Source organism: Cynara cardunculus (genome assembly GCF_001531365.2).
Source record: "Cynara cardunculus var. scolymus isolate 2C chromosome LG 11, CcrdV1, whole genome shotgun sequence".
Taxonomy (NCBI): Eukaryota; Viridiplantae; Streptophyta; class Magnoliopsida; order Asterales; family Asteraceae; genus Cynara; species Cynara cardunculus.
Genome location: NC_037538.1, coordinates 13,567,020 through 13,590,593, shown reverse-complemented (window position 1 = coordinate 13,590,593; position 23,574 = coordinate 13,567,020). Strand labels below are relative to the sequence as shown.

Sequence of the window (23,574 nt, the reverse complement as noted above, 5' to 3'; positions counted from 1 at the left end):
ATAAAAAGTATATACATTTATAAGTTAGACAAAGAAGCATCACAAGTGCATGCGTAGCATAGGCATATAAGTAGGAGCCAGAGGTTTCTTTATTTCTTGTTTCTTATGTCAAGAAGTTGTTACAGTTATTCCTTACAAAAAACATGCTCCCAAGCATCTATATCTACATAAATTTCAGCCTCGGACCTGATGTTACAGGCAATCACAAGTAACAAGTCTGGAACATATACATAACCTTGTTATCCCCAGTTTGTGAATTGACTCAGAAATATTAGACTACTCGTTTTGGCGCTATTTACCTCCATTCTTCATTTTGCCCCATCTCAATTCTCCTTAATCAAGTAAACGGGACCACAATCACATCTTTATTTCTCCTTACATAATATAAGACAAGATCAACTTAAATCACCAAAGCAATAGATTGTGTGAAGTTAGGTTAAATGCAATGCCCCGCTATATACAATTTATGTTGTTTACCAATTTATCTTTCTAATTTCCTGAGATGAGCAGTACAGTGCAAAATACATGCAGGATACAAACTATTTTAAAGATTAACAGAAGCAAAAAAATTTGCACATTTATAGTGCTTTTTGAGTTGCAAAAACAGAGACAGCAAAAAAGATTTCTAATATGAGCATGTAAAAACATACAATGAACTACACCGTCTATGGCTTGTAAAGACATTGGATAGATAGGGATAGATTTTATTTGGTAGAAAGAGAGAGACAGGTTTTATGCTTATTTCCTTAATTTATTTCTCCTTTATTTTATGAATAGATTATGCTAGTGTTATGACAAAATAGATGAGAAATAGAAGAATAGTTATATTTTTTCAGGTATCAAAGCTCTGATAGCTCTTCTCTATATCTTCACCGTGGGCCATCTCACCCAAGCCTGACTTAACTCCATCTAAAACCCTAGCAATTGCCCATTTTCCAAATTGGCTAAAACCTTATTAACAGTCAAAACCTTAGATCACCGCACCTTGCCGCCCCGTTGCAGCCCTCGCGACAGCCTCTTGCGGCCCCTCATCCTGTACTACTATTATTGTTGCTAGTTCTCTGCCCTTCGGGTCTCTACCATTTCCCCATTGTCGCCGATTAGCCGCTACAATCAGCTACTCCTAATCACCTTTCACAGCTGACGATCTCATAACAAAGCAAATCACAACATCGGTTGTTTAGGGCAGCAACAAAGATCAACAAGAAACAGCAGCAGAAACTTTAATGGAGGGCTACATGATCGTGTAAGAAACCAACGGCAACACCACTGAGATTGGGTGGAATACAAACTCGCAGCAGAAAATTCACTGGAGGTGGCACACGGTCATGCCAAACTCACATGCAATCATGCACGGTCGTATGGAACAAGCAAAGCCAAAGAACAGTCAAAAACCTATATCAGAAATTGTATAATCAATTTGGCAGTAGTTCCAATGTCAAAAGGTTTGGTTGCTCAAACTGGACCTTCCACAGTCTTAAGTCTAAAAATAAACTTGGACTGTGGACACAGGTGCATTACAACAGGCGATGCTTCACTCCTACAGAACTATAAATCTAACAGTGATCATGCATCTGTCTGATTTTTTATGGATCAAGCACTCAGATTGCTTGGACAGGTTCTATCCAACTCACTAATGTGTTGGAACTCCACTATGTTCTTAATGTTCAGATCTTGGTTGGAACTTGTCCATTAGTAAATTATCTTCTGATCTCCATTGTGTTACTAAATTTTACCCTAATTTACGCATCTTTCAGGGCTTAAAATCTGAATGGGGTATGTCATAGGTTTAGCCCTCTGCTGCAAGAAGAGCCATCGGATAATGGAACTAAGAGAACCACGAGGGTGAAGCTTCAAAGTAAATACTAACTTAAAGCCAAGAAAACACTTCATAGAAGAAACATATTTTCAGGCACAAAACAAAGATGGCATTTCTTCATCAAAGAAACTAGTCAAGACATCTCTAAAGAAACAAAACAAAAGGGAACATTGCAGCAAATAATAATGTGCTACCAACATGATAGTGATCTTCCAATCCAACGAAGCTATTATGATGAGGTGTATAGCATACAATGATTCATGCAACATACAATTTCCTGGCACATGATAATGATATGGCCGGGATGCCCCGTTTATGAACTTAAATTCCAAACATAGCATTGATTAGACAGAGTAAGAACAGAGATTTTAACGAACCTAGTGGATATGTTTCCCTTAACAGTAGCAATGGGCTGATATACCTCCCCAATTGGTATGTGTGACCAATGAAAATGAATTCTTCCACCGCCACCTCCACCACTCCCATTTGGACTACCTTCACCTCCAACACTTGAAAGAAGTCCAGACTCACCAACAAATAAAACATTCAAGAACACAAGAATCGTTCCACCAGATCCTCCCCCAGAACCTTGAACCTGATCACCAATATGATGATGTTTGTTGACAATGTTCTCTTTATAACTCCCTCCATCAGCTCCTGCTGAACCATCAACAGACAAACTTGACAAAGGATGTTCCGACGAACCAATCACTGCATACAGAAACACATGCAAATCCACAATTATTGTGTTTCTTATAAACAATCAACAGTATGATGACTGTTATCCCCTCCCACAAAAGTAGATGAACAACCAAACAGTAAAATAAGAAAGCTGAGAGAATAAAATCCATACTAATAAGTCAGATGAACCAAAAAAGAAGATCCTTTGATTTACTTATAAAATTCAAGTTGACTGTTGACTGAGCCACCGATTAAGGAAAAAAATAGAAAAATCTCCGATTATTTAAATTCCATTTAAATGCTATTGATAAACATTCAAAAGTAGCAAAAGTAGCCTTAAAGCAAAAAAGATCGTATCAACCTATACATGATATAGCCTATCCCAACTTCATTACCAGAAAAGAAAATTTCAAATTAATTAAAGTTGACTACTTTGGCGTCTCACCTTGTGATGAAAGCACTATACACCTTTAGAGGTGCTTCTTCATGGAGCTATTACCATGGAATATCTGAAGTACTATGAGGCTATTACCTTTAGAAAATTTCACTCTAAGCATGCTTTTTATGCTTCATACTACGTCATCATACGTATCTGATAGTAAATATGTAAATGATTTATTTTAGGTTTTGCTTCCTTTGATGTATATGGTCAGTTTCCTTATTTTGCATGTGTAATTCAATTATATATTGAGAGGAATACAATGGGAAAAGGACGAGGATTCCAATCCCTTACATGGTATCAAAGCTATATGTTCCTACCTCTATGTGAACCAAGTTTGAGAGCTATGCTGTTAAAGTGGTGAAAATACAAAATTTTGGTCAGGACCGATATTTGAAATAGCGGTTATAGCGGTGGTACAGCTGTCCAAAAATAGCGGTTCATATAATATTTCTTAGAATTATATACAAAACAGAGGGAGCAGATGTTGGAGTAGAGGGAGTTAATTGACCAATCTGCTTTGATTTTCTTATCAACCAAGATTAAGAATTCAGACTCCGTACTCGTGGTACCTGGAAACAGAAGCTGGAAGTCTGGAACAGAAGCTGAGAGCCTGAGACTCGCTGGTCGTGGTCGTCTAAAGCAGATGAGATCGCCGAACAGAGCCCAGAAGAACAGATGGTCTAAAGACTAAAACAGGTTGTCGATAGAGAAACCTAGTTCTTCCTATTTATGTTAATGCATTAAACTTAAGAAAAATAAAGCCCAAAAAAAGAAAGACTGGAAATAAAGACCAATCCACCCCCCCCCCCCAAAAAAAGTTACGTTAATATTGAACACAATTGACCCTAAATATCGGTCAAAATTGCGGTAAATTGCGCCGATAATTGTGCTACCGCAATTTAAACCACAATCAGACCACCATTATTTTGCTAATGTCCGCTATCCGAGATACCGCCGCAATTAACAGCATAGTTTGAGAGTGTCGGCCAACTCCTCCCTGTGCGCCGGCTTCCTCCACCCTCCACCCTTCAAACATCGTTCTTCCCTGTGCGATTCTGCCTCCAGACGTACCCCCATCAACATAGCTCTTCCCTAGAATTCTGCTATCTGCGTGCTCTTTCCACATTGAACTCCTCTTTACGGGCCTGACTTATACGGGACTATTCAAAGAGTCGTACAAAACTTGGTGCAATTGCTGTTGTACATAGTGCATTAGCTGTTGTACCTTGGTTTGTTCAACAAATCAGCAATGAGACTAACCAGGAACCAAAAAAGACACTCCCCCAGCATCCTCTTCCCTTCACTCTGCCCAGACTGTCAGTAACATTCGTAAACTAATTCCTAACTCTTGATCCCCAACAAGTTCAATACCATTGTTGGGCTGAACTTTTCAAGGTTATGGCCCACGCTCACTGTGTCATGGACCATATTGATGGCACCACTCAACCTGATCGCACTCTCACCAAAACTAAGTGGGACCAAATTGATGCCATCGTTTTTGTTAGATGTGGCTTTTAATTGAAATAGTTAGTTTTATTTTTTCTGTTTTGCATCTTGACTGTTACCTATAAATAGTTGGGTTATCCTCATTTATAAAGATAATCCCAATATTGTAAATAAGATTCCTTCAATTTTCTTTGTTCTTCCACATATTCTCTCTACATAGCTTTCTCTAATTTCTCAACGAACTGGTATCAGAGCCTAGGGTTCCTTCTAATCGCTAAACCCCTCAGTCGCCTTTTTTTTGGAATCATTTCATCGCTTTCGTTAATCGTCTTTCTGTGGGCAATCGAATGGGTTTATTTTGGTGTTCGATTCAAGGTGGAGTTTTCCCTATTCTGAAATCGTTGGTGTGAATTGACGATTTCAGCAGTCAATTTGAGGAAAACGGCATCAACAGTCAAATCTCAAAATTCATCGGTCTAAATTGATTCTTCTTCAATCAATTTCGTCGTTGAGCGTTTCAATTGGTGGTTTCGACTTGTGTCCAGCCAATTAAGAAATTGTCGACTCTTTTGAAGATTAATCTGTATCAAACTTGATTGCTCAGCATTAAATCCTGCACCATAGTTCTTTCAAGATTTTCAAAAAAATGCCTCCACAAATGATCAAGATAGACAAGTTTACAGGAAAGAACAACTTCAGCTTAAGGAGAATAAAGATGAGAGCTCTCCTAAAACAACAAGGCATCTGGATTCCCTTGGCTTCCCTTGGCTGGTGAAAGGCCAGAAGGGCTGGTTGAATTTGAGTTTGCACAACAAGATGAGAAGGCTCACTCTACCATCTTGTTGTCTTTGGCAGATGAGGTGATTTATGAAGCTGTCGATGAGGAGACTGCTGCATCTTTATGGCAAAAACTAGAGAGTCTCTACATGACCAAGTCTTTAACGAACCAGTTGTTGTTAAAGCAAAGGTTATTCTCATTACGAATGAAGGAGGGAATGCCTTTGAAGGAACATCTTGAAGAGTTAAACTCCATTCTTATGGATTTGAAGAATGTTGAAGTCAAGATTGAAGATGAGGATGCCGCCCTCATCTTATTGGTTTTGTTGCCCACTTCATATGAAAATTTTGTGAACTCGTTCGTCGTTGGTAGAGACACAATTACAATGGAAGAAGTTCGTTCAAGTTTGCACTCACGAGAGTTGCCAGACAAAGCTTCAGGAAGTAGTTCCGAAAGCCAAACGGTAGGCTTGTCGGTGGTAAAAGGAGATAGAGACAGAGGTAGAGATAAAAAGGCCGAGAGAAAGGAAAAGGGAAGTGGAAAATTAGAGGCCGATCAAGATTGAAGACTAGAGGTCCAAGTGGAAACCCAAGGGATAGCTGCCACTATTGTAAAGAACCGTGTCATTGGAAAAATGAGTGTCCAAAACTGAAGTCAAAAGAATTTGTTGCTGTAGCAAAAGATGATTCGGGTTCGGAGGCTAATTTGGTGCTCAGTGGTTGATTGCAAAAGTCAATCAGAGGTTTAGATTCTTGATTCCGCATGTTCATTTCACATGACACCACATAAGGATTGGTTCAACACTTATGATAAGATTGCAACCAGAAATGTCTTAATGGGAAATGACATGTCGTGCAATGTTGTTGGAATTGGATTGGTGAGCATTAAATTGCATGATGGGATAGTGAGAACTCTAACAGATGTTCGTCATGTACCCGGGTTGAAGAAGAACTTAATCTCTCTGGGAGTGTTCGACTCAAAAAGCTTCAAGTACACCGGTGAGGGTGGAGTAATTCGGGTCACTAAGGGTGCATTAGTAGTGATGAAAGGAGTCAAGAGAGGTACCTTGTATATGCTGGAAGGTAGCACAGTTGTAGGATCAGCAGCACCAACCATTAATTCTATAGAGAATGAGTTAGATTTGACACGTCTGTGGCACATGAGGCTAGGGCATGTTAGTGAGAAAGGCATGGTAATTCTCAGCAAGAAAGGACTTTTTGGAGGTCATAGAGTTGCTGAACTGGGCTTTTGTGAGTATTGCATCTTTGGAAACAAAGGAGAGTGAGTTTCTCAAAAGCTGTCCATACAACCACGTCGACTTTAGATTACCTACACGCTGATTGTTGGGGTCCCTCGCAAGTTCCTTCACTTGGTGGTGGTCGTTACTTCCTCTCAACTATTGACGACTACTCTAGGATGACTTGGGTATTCGTCATGAAGCATAAGAGTGAGTCATTTGAGAAGTTTAAAGATTGGAGAGTTCTCACTGAAAATCAAGTTGGGAAGAAGATAAAGCGACTGCGAACGGACAACGAATTGGAGTTTTATTCAAGTGAGTTTGATCAGTTTTGTAAAGATGAAGGAAATGCAAGGCATCGAATGGTTAGGCACACTGCACAGCAGAATGGAGTAGCTGAAACGATGAATAAAACACTGCTGGAAAGAGTGAGATGTGTGCTATCAAATGCAGGGTTGAATAGAAGTTTTTGGGTAGAAGCGTTAAACACGGTTTGCTACTTGGTGAATAGATCCCCGGCAACGGAAATTGATTGTAGAACTCCTATTGAGGTGTGGTCTGACAAGGCTGCTGATTACAAGGGCTTAAGAACATTTGGTTGTCCTTCATACTACCAGGTTAGTGAAGGAAAATTGGAACCAAGATCAAAGAAGGGGCTGTTTATGGGATACAGAATTGGAGTAAAAGGCTGCAGAATTTGGTCTCTTGATAAAAGAAAGGTGATTCTCAGCCGTGATGTAGTGTTTGATGAGGAGAGTATGTTACTTGGCGTGAGGTGTTCATCTACTCCAAGTGTTCAAGAGGAGAGTGTATCCGAACAGGTGGAGTACAATTTAAATGGTCCCGATGAAGGCGAGAATATTGTTGGACAACGCAGTAACTCGCCTCAACCAGAACCTGTTGTGCCTGAAAATCAGCACCAGCCTGCGGAATTTCGATCTATAGCATTAGGTATGTCCCGAAGGCAAGTTGGTAGGCCAGTTCGATATGCTTTTGATGACATGGCGGCCTATGCTCTGCAAGTTGCTGAAGAAATGGAGTTCTTTGAGCCATCTACTTACAAAGAAGCAATCACAACGAAGGAGGCTGATGTGTGGATAATAGCCATGAGTGAAGAGATGGAATCCTTCACAAGAATAGAACTTGGGAATTAGTGAAGTTACCTCAAGGCAGAAAAGTTGTGACCTGTAAGTGGATCTTTAAGCGAAAAACGAGGCTGCTAAGAGCTGAAAGTGTGAGATACAAGGCACGTTTGGTGATTAGAGGTTATAGCCAAGAGCAAGGGGTTGATTATAATGAAACTTTTTCTTGCCAGTGGTGCGGCATACATCCATTCGGGTGTTATTGGCACTAGTAGCACAAGCAAATTTGGAGTTGGAACAATTGGACGTCAAAACAGCTTTCTTACATGGTGAACTTGAAGAGGAAATCTATATGAGTCAACCGGAGGGTTTTGTAGCTCAAGGTAAAGAAAACTATGTTTGTAAGCTCAAGAAATCTCTTTATGGGTTAAAGCAATCTCCAAGACAGTGGTATAAACGTTTGACACCTTTATGGTGAGATGGTTTTACAAGAATCCCTTGTGATTGCTCTATATATATCATAAGAAAGGTGTTGATGGGGTCACATTTGTATCTGCTACTTTACATGGACGAAATTAAGAAGTTAAAAAGACTCCTTAATTCTGAGTTTGACATGAAAGATTTGGGGGTTGGAAAGATTCTCGATATGAAGATTATCCGAGATAGATCTAGACGTAAACTTTTCTTGTCCTAGAAAAGTTACATTTTGAAGATACTTTCTCAATTTGGTATGACTTCTGCAAAGCCTGTGAGCACACCTTCATCGGCAAATTTCAGATTATCAGTGGCTTTGGCACCTCAAACAAAGGCTGAGGTGGAGTATATGAGCAAAGTTTCTTATTCTAATGTTGTAGGAAGTCTTATGTATGTCATGGTCTGCATTAGACCTGACATAGCTCATGTTGTTAGTGTTGTTTCACGCTACATGGCTAATCCAGAGAAAGAACATTGGGTTGCCGTGAAACGTATTTTTCGTTACCTCAAAGGCACAACTGATGTAGGTCTCATATATGGAAGGGAGAAGATTGTATTGTGGCTGAATTTTCATATTCTGATTATGCAGCTGACCTTGACACACGGAGGTCATTAACGGGATATGTGTTCACTGTTGGAGATGCCTTAGTGCGCTGGAAAGCGACGTTACAGCCGTCTGTTGCTTTGTCTACAACAGAGGCCGAGCATATGGCTCTTATGGAGGCTGCAAAAGAAGGGATTTGGCTGAAAGGTTTGCTTGGAGATCTTGGGTTTTATCAAGACTGTAGTTTTTTGTGACAGCCGAGTGCTCTTTGTCTTGCAAAAGACCAGGTGCATCATGAGAGAACGAAACATATAGATGTTCGTTATCACTTTATGCTTCGGGAAGGAGAATTAAAGTGAAGAAAGTGAAGACTGATGACAATCCAGCTGATGCACTGATGAAACCTGTTCCTTTGACTAAGTTTAGGCATTGTTTAGATCTTCTAAACATTGATAGCTAGAAGTAAAATTTTCTATACTAGAATTAAAAGCCAAGGTGGAGATTTGTTAGATGTGGCTTTAATTGAAATAGTTAGTTCTATTTTTTCTGTTTTGTGTATCTTGACTATTTACCTATAAATAGTTGGGTTATCCTCATTTGTAAAGATAATCCCAATATTGTAAATAAGATTCCTTCAATTTTCTCAGTTCTTCCAAATATTCTCTCTATATAGCTTTCTCTAATTTCTCAAACAGTTTTATCTTGGATCTGCGGCACTATTCCCCAAGATCTGCTCCTTACAATCCTCAAGCCCAATTCTACTGCAAGAGATGCTTGGCTATGCATCAAGAACCTCTGCCATGACAATAAAAGTGCTCGTGCGGCAGATTTGAAATACCAATTTAATCGCACGTACCTGCATGACTTCCCTTTAGTTTCCCTGTACAGCCAACGACTCAAGATGTTGTTCGACCAACTTTTTGACATCGATGGCGAGTGACCAGCGGTTAGTTCTTCAACTAATTAATGGCTTAACCCCTGGGCTTGATACTATTGGCAGCAGCATCAACAACACCTCGCCACTGCCATATGCTCATTCACGAAGAATCTCGCCATGCCCGTGCCGAAACTACAGACATGATAGCCCACGTCATGCCACCACTAAATGCCTTTGTCTTGGTCTATATCCTCCATCACTCCAAACACCTCCTCTGTTAGCCCATTAAAGTACGTTGACATATTTTTCCACGTCTTTTTAGACTCCCTTTCATACCCAATGCCCTTTTGTGGCCTTTTAATTGTTAAACATACTTAAACCGTCTTCTTATAGGTTCACCACCAACCTCAAAGGTATTTAAATCCCTTCTCTGCCAAATGCAAAGCTCGGTCACTAAAAGCCTATAAGTCACTACAAGCTCCCAATGCATGACTTATAATCTATGCACAATACTCAGTTCGTTTTCAAACAAGAACAAAGCCTATCTAACCAAACTTATCACCTCTACCATAGGTTGCTAGTTGAGTCATATTTCCTAAAATAAGTTTTTACAACCATCAGAACATAAGCTACGATCAAATTTATAGTTTTTTAATCTCATGGACATAGGATTAGCCAAAATCTTCAACAATTATTATTAAGAAGGCTCTATTATCTCAACCTAGATGACTAATAAGATCTCATCCTTTAGAAAATCTTCTCACTAACCAGTTCCTCGCAAACGACTTCGTTTTCGTTTCATAACAATGCTTTCAGTATTAGTAGCCTTAATGCTTTTAGTTATGCCATGATTTTCTCTCTATATTTAAAACACAGGAAACAAGCCATATAAAAAAACGAAAACATCAAGTTACACTACAAACGTGCATACAAATAACATATTGGAGTAGTCCGATTCTTCAATCTCTTCTAGGTTAAGTGGTGTCAAGAATATCATACAATATTTTCATCCAAAACATCAAGAACAAATAACAAAACCCAAAAGAAGAGAAAAAAACCCAATGATTTCTCAAAAGATGCATGTCATGAATATCGCAAAGGTGGTCAAACTATTTACGTATAACACTTGGTTTCAAGAATATCATGTGTTCCAAAAAAGGAGGTTTCACAACTATTATGGACAGTGAAGAGAAACCATGGCAATTGATCTTTTTCAGTATGATTGAAATATGAAGGTAAACAGCATGTGGAAAACCTGAGCTCACCTAGAATGCCACCACCAGCAGTTGAGTCAGTGATAATGCCATTACCACCTCCACTACCAAGTAAACAAGGCAAATTGGCATCTCCATATGGAACACCACCCTCAATGCACGTTCCATTACGACAACCATACCCACCACTACCACCATAACCACCCCCACTGCCAATGCCAATGCTCACCACTTTCCCACTGCCGATACCTCCTTTGCAACCTGTTAAGATGCCAATGTATATATTGAAATTTCAACATCAGTTTACTCATGGAAAATGACACAATAACATGGATCATGTATCATTCAATAAAATGCAAGGTCTCTTTCAAAAGTACGGAAAATGCTGAGGATTTGGATTATCTAGATGTTCTCTCCTTCAAATACAATATTTAGTTTTTAGTGAGCGAGTGTACCCATCTTTGAGGTGCTAATTGTCCCAGTAGATTGAACAGTAACAGTCCTTGCCCTATGAAAATGCACAACAGACCCTTGTATAAGGCCTTCAACCAGGATATCTTCAACACGGCATATCTGAAGAAAATATATAGCAATAGTGACAAAATAGCCAAAGGTATGTCAATCTTTCAAGAAGTGGTAATTATTAGATCAATTACCTGAAGAGTAAAGGACAATGAAGCATTCACATTGCAGTCGTCAGGTGGATTCAGCAGTTCGTGTGGACATTCTTGAGAGTCACAATTTGGTTTCAGCATCCTAACGTATAAAGCATAATACTATTTAGTAAACCAATAATAAAGCACATCGGAGTAAGCTACAATGAACAAACAGAAACTGACTCTTTTTGAGGTAAAGGAATAGAAACAGACTTACACACTATTTGCAGAGACATTTTCTAAGGGACCGCGTAAAACAGATCCCGGACCCACCTTTGAACAAGAAGAGGAGAAAGTATTAGACTAGTTACTGAGAAAACCAAATATCAGATAACAGCAAAACGTATAAAGTAGAGACCAGCTTTACAGGAAGCGAGCAGACAATGATGGGGACAGGGTTTTCCATTGATAAAACTTTGTTGGGGCGCAAGGAGCATCTAGATGAGCTTCAATTTAAGCTATAAATAAGTCCATAAACAGATTTTATAGTCTTATCAAGAGCAACCACGTCTACATAGAACATGTGATCAGATCTTCTGCTCATCTACTAGTTTCATGGCATATTGGATACAAGCTAGGGATTCTCAAGTTCTAATAAAGTCAGTCATGACCTCCCTGAGACTTAAACCTGGTTAGTAAATAAAGTAGATTAATAAGAATATAAACACAATTATAATAAAGTAGTGAATCCTTTAGAGTACGTTGGTCTAAACCAAACTAAACAAACCCAATATATCTTCACACATAGGTAAGGTACTTGGGAAGGATGCAGGCAAACCTTGCCTCTACCCCAAGGGGAAGAGAGGTTGTTCCCATGAAGACTTCCGATTTGCAAAACAAAAAGTATTAGGATATCGTGAGAAAGATAGCTGTGAAGTCGGTGCAAACAAGCATCAGCTACAATGAACAAAAATGGCAGGTATGCATCAGAGGGACATAAAATAAAACAAACAAGGAAACATAAAGCAGCAAATTAAATCTACATGGGCAGATATAATAATAAGACTGGGCCGACAGTAAAACCATGAAAAACTAAGACTACCATATATAAGACAAGAAAAGTAGGAAAAAAAAACTCTCAATCTAACAAAGGGATCTAGACCTCTAATAACCCTTCCCCTGCCCACCCTCTACCTTCTCCAAAGTCCCACCCCCTATCCATGTCAGATACAAGTCCCCCACATAGTTCACTACCCTAGTCCTGTGTCTCCAAGTGCTCCTGTCAGAGGTTATGTCCTCAGAAATGTCACCACCATCCCCGTCCTTAGCTGCTCCTCCCACGGCCTCCTTGGCCTTCCCCTCCTCACCCCCAGGACTGTCTTACCTTCTATACTCCTCACTGGGGTCGTCATCCGTCTCCTACGTACATGACCGAACCACCACAATCTACTCCCTCAGTTTATCTATGACAGGCGTAACTCCCAACTCTCCGAAAAGACCTTGTTCGCTATCTTGTCAACATGGTCCAACCACAAGTCCACCTGAGAATCCTCATTTCATTTCACAATTTCCAACTTCCTCTCAAGCACCCTCCTCATCACCCAACGCTTTGACCCATACAACATAGTTGGTCTAATGGCTACCATATAGAATTGCCCTTCTTATTTTTTTGTAACTTTCTTCTTTCGCACAACACTCCACGGCAGCTCTCAAGTCTTCAACTTTGACTACCCCACCTTTATCCAACGTGTACAATATATTGGTGAAATTGAAGGTGGCTCACAGGTTTTCTCAACTTTGTCTGGGGTATTTTAGGTACTTGATTATTCATCGAAGAGTTCTATTAAACTATATGCCAAATAAAACTTTGCATTTCTTTTTGAATGGAGGATTCTATTTTATTAGACAATTAACAAGATTACATTACCTTAAAAAGAAAACCTTGCTACCAATAATGTTAAATAATGTTTTATGGGCTGCCTAAATCACCCTCTGGTTATTAATTATCAATGAAGGGGTGGGTAGAACAGTAACTTTCTAATTCAAGTAAATGTTTTTCCCACGTCTAGTGCCAATTTCAGGAGGGTGGAAGAAGGTAAATGTCAAAGTAAGCATCATTATGGGCATTTATCAGCTGCTTATGATATTATCAATAGAAAAACTAGGGTTGTAGAAACCACAAACGGCTTTCATTAATTTATACAGCAAAATGGTTTCTCAAACAGACCATTAACAAAAAAAATCCCAGTTTTTCTTTCTGGCTCTCTGTTGTGAGTTCATACAGTGCGGGTGAGGGACACGTCTGACATTTAATACACTAGAGAAGAAAATCAATTTATGCCTGTTTATCAGAAAATCGTATCACCAAGATTAGAGCAGGGTGAACTCAAGGTAAAAAGATGCCTAGTTTTGTGAGAAATTGTAAAGAAAATTAGCCAACAGACCTTGACTCAATACTTAGGTTGTGTGTTTCAGTCTCTTTGGAGACACAGGAGTGTGTGTAGGAGTGATATGTCCAATTTTCCAGAAAAAAACTTGGAGAATCTTTACTTATCACAGAAAAGCACCAGTGCAGATATGCAATATTCATCATATGAACAGAAACACGTCTTCTCTCAAAAGTCAAAATAACAATGTACAAAGAAAGAAAACTTTTACTACAGTAGAATTCCTGCAGTAAAGTTGTAAAAGCTCCATATCTTACTCAAGAGTTATTGAAAAAGTGTGTTCAAGCTTTCAAGTTTAAAAAAAGGTGTTTGAAATTGTTCTAAAGAGGCAGGACTTATTTTATGCAAGAATTACTCAAAAACTGGTTTTATATTCTTGGCTATCGCCATACCCAATGTCCTGAACTCACTTCTCGCCTCCAACCCTTAATTGAAATCCCGAAATCACACTTAGGGTGTTCATAGAATTACAAATCATAGACCACCATGATGCTTATGGGGCAGAATGGACCAATCCAATTAGTTCCTTCAATCATAGATCCAATAACTGAGATAAAGGAAGGACAGCATACATTGTTCAATGATATAGAGAAACTTACAATAAGGTGCTAAAATGAGTTTTAAGGTGGTTCTCGAGAAAAATGGTACCAAGAACAGACAGGTACCATAAGGTGGGTGCTAGAAGGAGTTGGATAAACCAAAAAAGGATGGGTTGTGGTAGAAATGGTACCAAGAACAGACAGGTACCATAAGGTGGGTGCTAGAAGGAGTAGGGATAAACCAAAAAAGGATGGGTTGTGGTAGCCAAGAGAGAAGAGGTTGGAACGCTGCATAGAAAGAAAAGTATGGAGAATATTATTATTGCTCTTGTGTCATATGTGATATGGCAGGCTCACATCTAGTTAATTCTTACAGAATAATGGACACCTATAGATCAGGATAAACGGCTTGCATTGTAGCTATGTATGGTTAACAGCACGCCTACGGCTTATATGCGATTAAGGGCACAACTTGCTACACCATGTCACCATCTACCTAAGAGACAAGCCTTCATGCATGTACCTTGCCAGAAGAGAAATAAAATCCAAGATCCATCAACTAATCAATTATTCTACTGGTATAAAAAGCTAACAATGACCTTTGCTTTAACATATATTTACAAGAAAGCTTCAATAGTTCAATATAACGCCAACACCTATTTTTATTTTCACATTCCAAAAATTGCAGAGAATAAAAGGAGCACCTCTGTGTCCTGAATCCAAAATCCAAGCATATGCTAAATTCAAACATGTCAAAAATTTACTCAAAACGGTGATAAGAAGACTTGAAGTTAAAACTGAAAATTTTTGCATTGTAGACAAATTATCAATCAATCTATAAAGCATGTGATATATAAGTGAACTAATAAAGAGTGAAACTAAGTCATTTACATGTAACTAGACAGCCATAGTCAGCCTTTTGTTTACTCCTCTGCACATAAATATAATTATCAGATCACACCAGAAGATATAGCTACTTACATTGACACCATAAAACAGGGACAGAACCAGACGTTGTGCTTCAATACAGTCACCTGGCCCTGACAAGTTCAACAAACCTTGCCCATGAACCCCAAGATTAGCATTTGAGCTTATGGTAGAAGATCCCTGAGAAAATAGAAACATGGTCAGTCACAGAAAGCATACCATGGGAAACATCAACTTGAATAGTCTTCTGAGCACCTTGAGAACAATAAGATTGCTAGCCTCAAGAAAAGAATTCTGCACATTCTTCTCGCCCTCAATCTCAATAAGCAATTGTGAATTCCACATCAAGAACATTTTTACAGACATACGCAGAGCCCCATAAACCTAAAAATACCAAACTCCATCGTCAAATAAGTGTATAGTCTAGGATCAAACAAGAATCGTGCCTAGGAGAAAAAGTATTATACATAAGCATTTATAGCAGGCATCATTTATCATAAGAAAATAAGCATGGTAGACATAAAATAGTAATGAAAATTCCAATGCTTCAAGTAGGAAGACACTTATTTGAACTTATTTTCGTTCATAGCATCTTGAAGTCTTTCCTTGACAGTTACCATACTTCCTGTCTTTGGGGATGTGTGCTACATTCCTTAACTAGCTTGATTTCACTCTTTGATGTTAAAATATTTCAAATCAACTTATGAGTGACTAGTCAAAGCAGTCAGCCAAAGGAAAAACATCCATACTAGATTTTTGTTGGCACTCATGGATGTATTATTGGTCGTCTAAGCTAAATCAAAATCGTGCTGTATTACACTCCATTATTTTCAAGAATGTTGTTGTAATAACATTTTTGAGGAATTGTTACATCCAGCAGCCGTCTCAATATGTCGAAATTTCACATGCAGATCGATGCTCCAAAATTGATAATTTGGAGAAGAATATTGTAGCTTGAAGTTACAAAACTTTTGATTATTCATCTTATAAGGTTAGCATAAGAAAAATAGGTGTTGGTTCAATCTTGATTCCCAAGGTCAAGCATATGTAATTTACTAGTGGTATCAAAGGTACACCTAGGCTCAAGGCATAATGAGGGCCAACACTAGGCTGCACCTTGGCTGCACGAAGTGTTATTAAAGGTGCAATACCAAGGTCCAACATCGAGAAATTGCAGAGCCTTCTAGGACATGTTATACCCACGGTAGTATTGGTCAAACTGAGTTGTGTTGGTCAAAATAGGTGGCTGAGTGTGGAAGTCAATTAGTTGAAAAGGCTGGGTGTGGTAGAAAAGTACAAGCCATCAGTGCATAGGTATAAGTGGATAATGCAAAGAATTGTAAGGCGGTGAGTAGCTTTATGTAGTATAAATAAAGGGGACAAGAGGTGAGAAAGGGTATCGAGAGTGCTGTTCATTTGAGTTTGGCAAAAGCCGTGGGGGATCTACAACTATTCTTGAAGTGTCAGAATACTATTTACATTCATTTTCCATTTCCAATAACATATAGAATTCCTCTGTGTGTGTATCAATATTATTGCCATGCGTACGGAGTACAACAATTGGTATCAGAGCAGCGATCCTGGACAATGACATGTACGTTGGCTACAAAATTTGAAAAGATGGAAGAGAGCATCGAATGGTACAAGCAGAAGTCATTTCTTTGAAGAAGGACATGCAAACGTAAAAAAGCAGCTGGAGTGGCCAATTAAGAGGCGAGAGACATCAAGGAGACGATGGCGCCTTTGAGGACATAAGAACATGAGCCACCATCAATGAAGATTAGATCTGGGGAACGAAGGGGTGATAGAGGTGGTGGTACAGGAACAAGTCAACAAGAGGTAAACCGGCTCTTCTCAATTAAAGAGAGGAAGTGAAAATTCCAATTTCGCTGAAAGAAACCCGATGGATGGGCCATTAGAGCATATCCTTATTTCTTGTTAAACTGAATCCCGAAGGAGGAGCAAAATTGAGGTTGCCATTTAGTCAAGAGGAACGTGTAGAGATGGTTTCTGACTTTCTGTGGGAATATAAGAGGTGTCGGGTAAGAAAATGGGATGAATTAACAACCATGACATTAAGACAATTTAAGGCGTCAACTGGCGGAAGGGAACAATTTATGGCCGTTAAATTGAAGGACTAAGAGTTGATTACACCAACAAAATCGTTCCCTCCGTTTCCTCGTTGGATTGAATGTCCTATGAGGTATTTTTAGGTCAACATGTGAATAGATCAAGTCCATTGGTTCGAGCACAAGTAAGGTCGTTGGCCCCAGTCAAATTAAGCAACACCATGGAGTAGCTCAGAAAATCAAGGGGAGAAATTTCAAGCATTAGAAGTGCAAATTAGACAGCTACGCATACTGGGGATGGTTCTTGGAAGAGAAGGCGGGGAGAGCTGACTAAGAGAGACATGCCCAACGAATTAAGGAACAAGAGTTCAAGAACTTACTGGTAGGGTGATACAGCAGAAATAGCTCAAGACATGTCTTCTTGTTGTGATGAGAAGTCCTCCAAGACAAAAATACAAAAGAAAGGGGGTAGGTGTACTAGTGTTGCAAGTGAAGAAAAGGAGAGAATAATCTGGATTGGAATCAATTTAGGCAATTGAAGAGAGTGGTGGAATTAACAAATTAATAGATGGGGGCGACAATGAAATTTTGGATTTACAATTGGGACATGTTTCACTATCAAAAGAAAGGGAATTCGGTTGGCAATGAGAAGGTCGGTTAGGCAACACCCACTAAGAACCACTATTGTCGTTGCAGCTACCATCACCACCATCAGTCGTGTGGAAAGCGCTTGATTTGAACTTCTATTCTTCCACTTTGAGGACAAGGTGAGAGTTGGTGGTAGGTATTAGGGTAGTATTGTCAAAGTGTTAAACTGACAATGTTGGTCAAAATAGGAGCTTGGGTTTGGAAGCCAAGTAATCAAGAAAGGTGGGTGTCATAGGAAAGTAAGCCATTAGTGATGCACAAAGTTGTAAACCGATGAGTAGCTCCATGTATAAAAGGGACAGGAGGTGAGAAAAGGTACCGAGAGTTCAATCATTTGAGTTTGGCAAAAGCCATCAAAGACATCTAGCAGTCTCGAAATGCTAGAACACTATTTGTAATCATTCAATTTCATTTCCAACGTGGGCCTGGAAGGGGGGTCCAAGTCATCTATGCTAACAATCCATCCTCCCCCCTCCCCCCCCCCCCAAGGAGAACACCATATCAATCATAGTACAACCAAAGGTAAGATTTGTATTTCCTTCTCACAAACAAGTAGTTATAGAAGGTTTATTCCAACTCTTTGAGAGGCTAGAACTCTCCTAGGCTCTTACCAAGACAGACTCAACAAACTAACTGATGCCTTCCTCACCTTCAGCCCCTTCTTTATACTAATACCAACCGACTTACTACCCATGCATCACCTACTTGTAGGTTGTAGCAATACGCTAATGGTTTGTACTTTCCTATCAACAACTTCCGATATTAACCATTTAACTACCCATGATATAACAATACCATCCCCCAAACTCTCACTTTGTCCTCAAAGTAGGAAGAAAGAAAAAGATTTGAGCTCTTTATGTCATTGACTAGTTTAGTGGTGGTGGTTACCGATGGCCTAACCAGCCAATTGTGGCCCCTTGTCAACGAGATATAGTTCATACTTTTCTCCGATGCTTGATTGGTCAAGGTTGTTGGCATACACTTCTTTTCCATACTGGACTATTGCCTTCTTCTTTGGTGTTTCCTTGTGCATGGTTTCAATCTCCTCTTTGATCAGCAGAATATACGACCTTTCAACGTCTCTTTCGCAAGTTTAGGCAAGGGAATGAGACCCACCCCATTGGAGAACCCAGTGTACCCGCCCCGACGGGGACGGGGATTCCCTGCAAAACTAGGGATCGAGGATGGGGACGGGGACGAGGACGGGTAACATGGTCCCCGCCCCGCCCATCCCCGAATATTAAATATATTATATATATTTATTATTAAATACATTATTATTTATAAAGAATTAGATTCAATATCTTTAGATTTAGAAATAGTATTTTTGACATTTATTTTATATACATTTTTTTGAGTTGTCTTACTTTTTAGATAAAAAAACGTTGAAAGTTGAAAGCGTTTGATCAAACAATTACGTATGTGATATGATTTTGTTCATATATAAATATTTGATAGTCTATAAAAGCAAATTTTGAAAATATGTGAGTTTTAAGCATGGACAATTATCGGTCGAGTGTGGTGTTTAGAACATTTGCTTTATAATATCTTATATTAACGGGGATGGGGATTGGGGTCCCCGCCCCATTCACATGCCTACGCAAGGTCACAATGAACCTTATCCAATTTCTCATTAAGGTTTTCCCATCAGAACTCCAATGTTGTACATCTCCTTAAACCTAAACCAACTTAGGCCTAATTCCTCTACGAGTAGATCAGTACTAGTACAACATCCTCTTCAACTCTCCACATGTTGTGATCATTCTTTTTTTCTTTTGCCCACAAAAACCAACGAAGTGCAGCACCTTTGAAAGAATTAAAAAAAAAATTTCAATCAATCGATTTGAATGTGAGATATCTTTCAGCGACGAGGATTTCCAACAGTTACCCCTTATCTACGAAATGCTGCCCTCCTTCCAATTTTCATATCCCCTGTATCTAGGCTTCGATGACTCTCCTTCCAAAATCGACGTCGCATTTGACCTCGTATTTTCTCTTGCATCTTCAATAGTGTGATTCCATCTCGTTCATTATTACTTAAACGTCCTTTACTGCGTCGACTACTACTTACATCGAACTAATATTCCCTTCCAATTGGTCAATCCCTGATGAAATACTCCTAGTCATCCGTAGATAGTACCACTCGGATACCAATTTGATGGATACGAGATCCAATCACAGGAGAATCAAGATTAAGTTTTGTATTTACATCTCAGAAACGAGTAATTACATAAGGTTTTTTCCAGCTCTTTAAGAGGTTGGAGTTCACCCATACTCTTGCCAAAACAAACTCAACAATTTAATCAATGCCTTCCTCACCTTCAGCCCCCTTACTTATACTAATACCCACCAACATACTACCCCTGCATCACCGACTTGTACTGCTGTCCTAGTGGTTTGTACTTTCCTACCACAGCCTACCAATATTTGACCATTTCACACAGCCTACCAATATTGACCATATGACTACCACACTACCTAAGGTATAACCAACCAGTGAATATAAAAGTAAGACAAAAACACCAATCAGTATCACGATATGTGTTCAATAACACTCTCAAGTAAGCATTCATTTGGATTAAATGTGTTACAGTGAGTTTAGAAATGCATGGACTTCGGGCTCTGATGTTATTGACCATATGACCCATAGTTCAAACCACTTCAAAACATATACACCCTAATTAGTAGAAAAATAACTATTGTTGATGGTACAACGACCACTCTAGCTAGGATGGGAGATATACAGATATCACCGACCTCCTTATAAGATGCCTTCATGCTCCTCATCATCCATAAATCTCTTCCCATACACCAATTCACTCAAGATTTACCAAACGAGATCACATTCTTCATTAGGACCAAGCATCGAGGAAAGCATTGGGCTTGCTGTTAGGATCACAATCAACTCTACCAGACTACCACATCAATACACCATATCAACTGAAAATGTTTAAATATGCTTTGTCTACGTCTTGTTTTATTTGTCACTAAGATGTCATTGGTAATATCACAAGCTTGTGGGTCATTACTCTATTTCAAGATTGAAAATAATGTTACCTTACTTGTACAAGGGGATTTGATCTTTAGACCTGCATTGGGAAATATGCGAAGTGGCACACACTCATTTACCATTTCCAATTACAAATAAAACATTTGTTAATGCCTTTCCTTCAATTCAGAGTGACATTTGGGATCCATCAACTATTTTAATCATTTTTTAGTCTAGAGGTTTGTCACATATATAGATGATTGCATAAGAGTTTCTTTGGTTTACCGCTTGACAAAATATATCAAACGTGAGTCAATTTTTCCTAAAAGTCCATGATTGAAAATCAGTTTGGTATAAAATAGCGCTTTTGTTCAGATCATGCTCATTATTACTTCAGTCAAATTTTAACTCCTTATTTTAAGAACAAGAAAGGCGTCATTCATGAGACAACCAATGTCATTATTCCAAAGTAGAACGAAGCAGCAGAAATAAATAACAAACACCTCCTTGGTGAATTAGAGTTGTCCTATTCTAACACAATGCTCCAAATAAATTATTGGGGAGACACGGTTCTCACATCAAAATACGTCATATAGACATATACTGAAGATTTCGAGTCTTAGGATCCAAAAGTCCATTAGAAATCATGTCTCACTTCTTCCAATAAAATCCAATCATCTTTCTATAGCACTCGTGTTTTTTGGTGTACATCATATGTCCATGTTCATAGTTATAAGAAGAAGAAACTTGATCCCAAAGCTCTCAAGTGTATTGCTATTAGATACAAAAACACTAAAAAAGGTCACAACTGTTATCCTCTAAGTTACATTTGTTGCAAACAAGCTTGTTAGTTTACTTCTTATATTCAAGGTTAGTTGTCTACAATTGCGGGATATGAGTTTAATCTATTATTTGGCATCATCACAAGCAATTGAACAAAGCGAATTTCGACAAATCTTTGAAAAATTGTCGATTCATCAAGTGTATGGAAGACAAAGGGATCCTATTGTTGTAACAAGACATGATCAATCTACTACTGAGTTGCGGAATGAGATAAACACTCCCAACCAAAATGCTCCTTCCTTTGAACCCCATGATCCTGAGTGTGAGCCACCTATAGCCTTGAAGAAAGGTCCCTGAGCTTGCATCAAGAGACCCTTGCACCCATTAGCTCATTATGTGTCTTTTTAGAAATTGTCCCAAGCCTATAAATGGCGTCTTTCACCCCTAAACTCGATTCATATTCCTAATTTCCGAGGCATTTTACAAGGAAGAGTGGCAATTTGCTATGAGAGTTGAGATTGAAGCATTGAGAAGCATGAAACTTGGTAGTTGGTGGAATTGCTTAAGTTGGAAGAATTCAGTAGGGTGTAAGTGGGTTTTTGATGTAAGACTTGATTCAAATAAATCCCTAGAAGGTTGCAAGGCAAGACTAGTTGAAACCCCCCCCCCCCCTCTTTTACAGAATCTCATGTGTTCTTCAGCCAAAAGGATCCAAGAGATTTTGCACATATCTTAATTTTATAAAAATATGAAACTTACATCGACGTTTTAGGCCCATATTACTACAATTCTTGTTGTTGATATCAACTTCAACTTATTACACACAAGTGTATGAGATTAACAAGAAGAAATAATTGCTTTGGTAGTAAGATAAATCCGATACGAATTTTGTTTCCATTGGCTGCCTAGTGTTAGACTAAGTCAACTAGTCTAGTTTATATTATTAATATTGTCTAGGGTCCAAAATGTAATTAGTTTTACCTATATAAGGTGWATCAGATTATTATTATTTTTCAATCAATACAATCAATATCAAGTTTTATATGGTATCAGAGCCTAACCCTAACCCTAACCTTAACCCTAACCCTAAAATCGATCCTTCTACCTAACCCTAAAATCGGCGCCCTTCAACCCTAATTTGCCAGCGCTGTCCCTTCAACCCTAATCTGTCGGCGCTGTCCCTTCAACCCTAATCTGCCGGCGCTGTTCCTTCAACCCTAATCTGCCGATGTTGTTCCTTCAACCACTCATCTGCCGGCCAGCGCCCTTTAACCCTAACCCTACAATTGGCACTCTTCAATTCATCAACAATCTGCCGACGCTAAAGACACATCAACTCAGAATTCATGGCAGCTATAATCACCTTTTCACATCAGGAGAAAACCATTCGCAATTCACACAAATTCTCCTTCTCTCTCAAACCTACCAACTATGGCTATTGGCGTTCTATGATTGAAGCTTTTCTCACATCTCATAATCTCTTTGGTTATGTTGATGGAACARTAYCGTGCCCTGATCAGAAARTCACCAACGAATCAGCAACCACCGACAATCCAAGCTACATTCCGTGGATCTCAAACGATGCCCACATTCGAATGCTTATCATCTCTACTGTATCCGAAGATTCTTATCAACACATTCAGGGAAAAACATCACGTGAGGTATGGTTATCTCTTGAAAGAGCTTATGCCCCTGTTACAGCCTCTCATGAATTTACTCTCAAAACTCAATTGCTTAGAATCACCACGAAGGGTGATGAAAAAGCGGCTGATTACCTAAGCAGGGTTCACGAATATGCCACTGCTCTAGCAAACATTGGAGAACCAATGAAGGACAAAGACCTAGTAATGCTAACTATCGCAGGGCTTCGAGAGGAATACAATGTCATTAAAGGCAATTTACTGACCTGTTTACCTCCTGTTCGCTTCAATGAACTGCATGGTCTTTTGTGTGATCATGACTATGTTTTTACAAAGAACTTA

At 39.0% G+C, this 23,574-nt stretch overlaps 1 protein-coding gene across 1 annotated transcript in view; it reads right to left on the bottom strand.

The window, feature by feature from the left end:
* LOC112521096 overlaps window positions 1-23,574 on the bottom strand; it is a 44,651-nt gene that overhangs the window by 7,471 nt on the left and 13,606 nt on the right. Inside the window, exons 5-11 of the mRNA XM_025129772.1 lie at window positions 15,359-15,487; window positions 15,158-15,283; window positions 11,468-11,523; window positions 11,251-11,350; window positions 11,050-11,167; window positions 10,646-10,855; window positions 2,197-2,530 (exon numbers count right to left, since the gene is read on the bottom strand). Coding sequence (XP_024985540.1) covers window positions 2,197-2,530; window positions 10,646-10,855; window positions 11,050-11,167; window positions 11,251-11,350; window positions 11,468-11,523; window positions 15,158-15,283; window positions 15,359-15,487 — 1,073 coding nt within the window. The remainder of the gene's footprint in view (window positions 1-2,196; window positions 2,531-10,645; window positions 10,856-11,049; window positions 11,168-11,250; window positions 11,351-11,467; window positions 11,524-15,157; window positions 15,284-15,358; window positions 15,488-23,574) is intronic.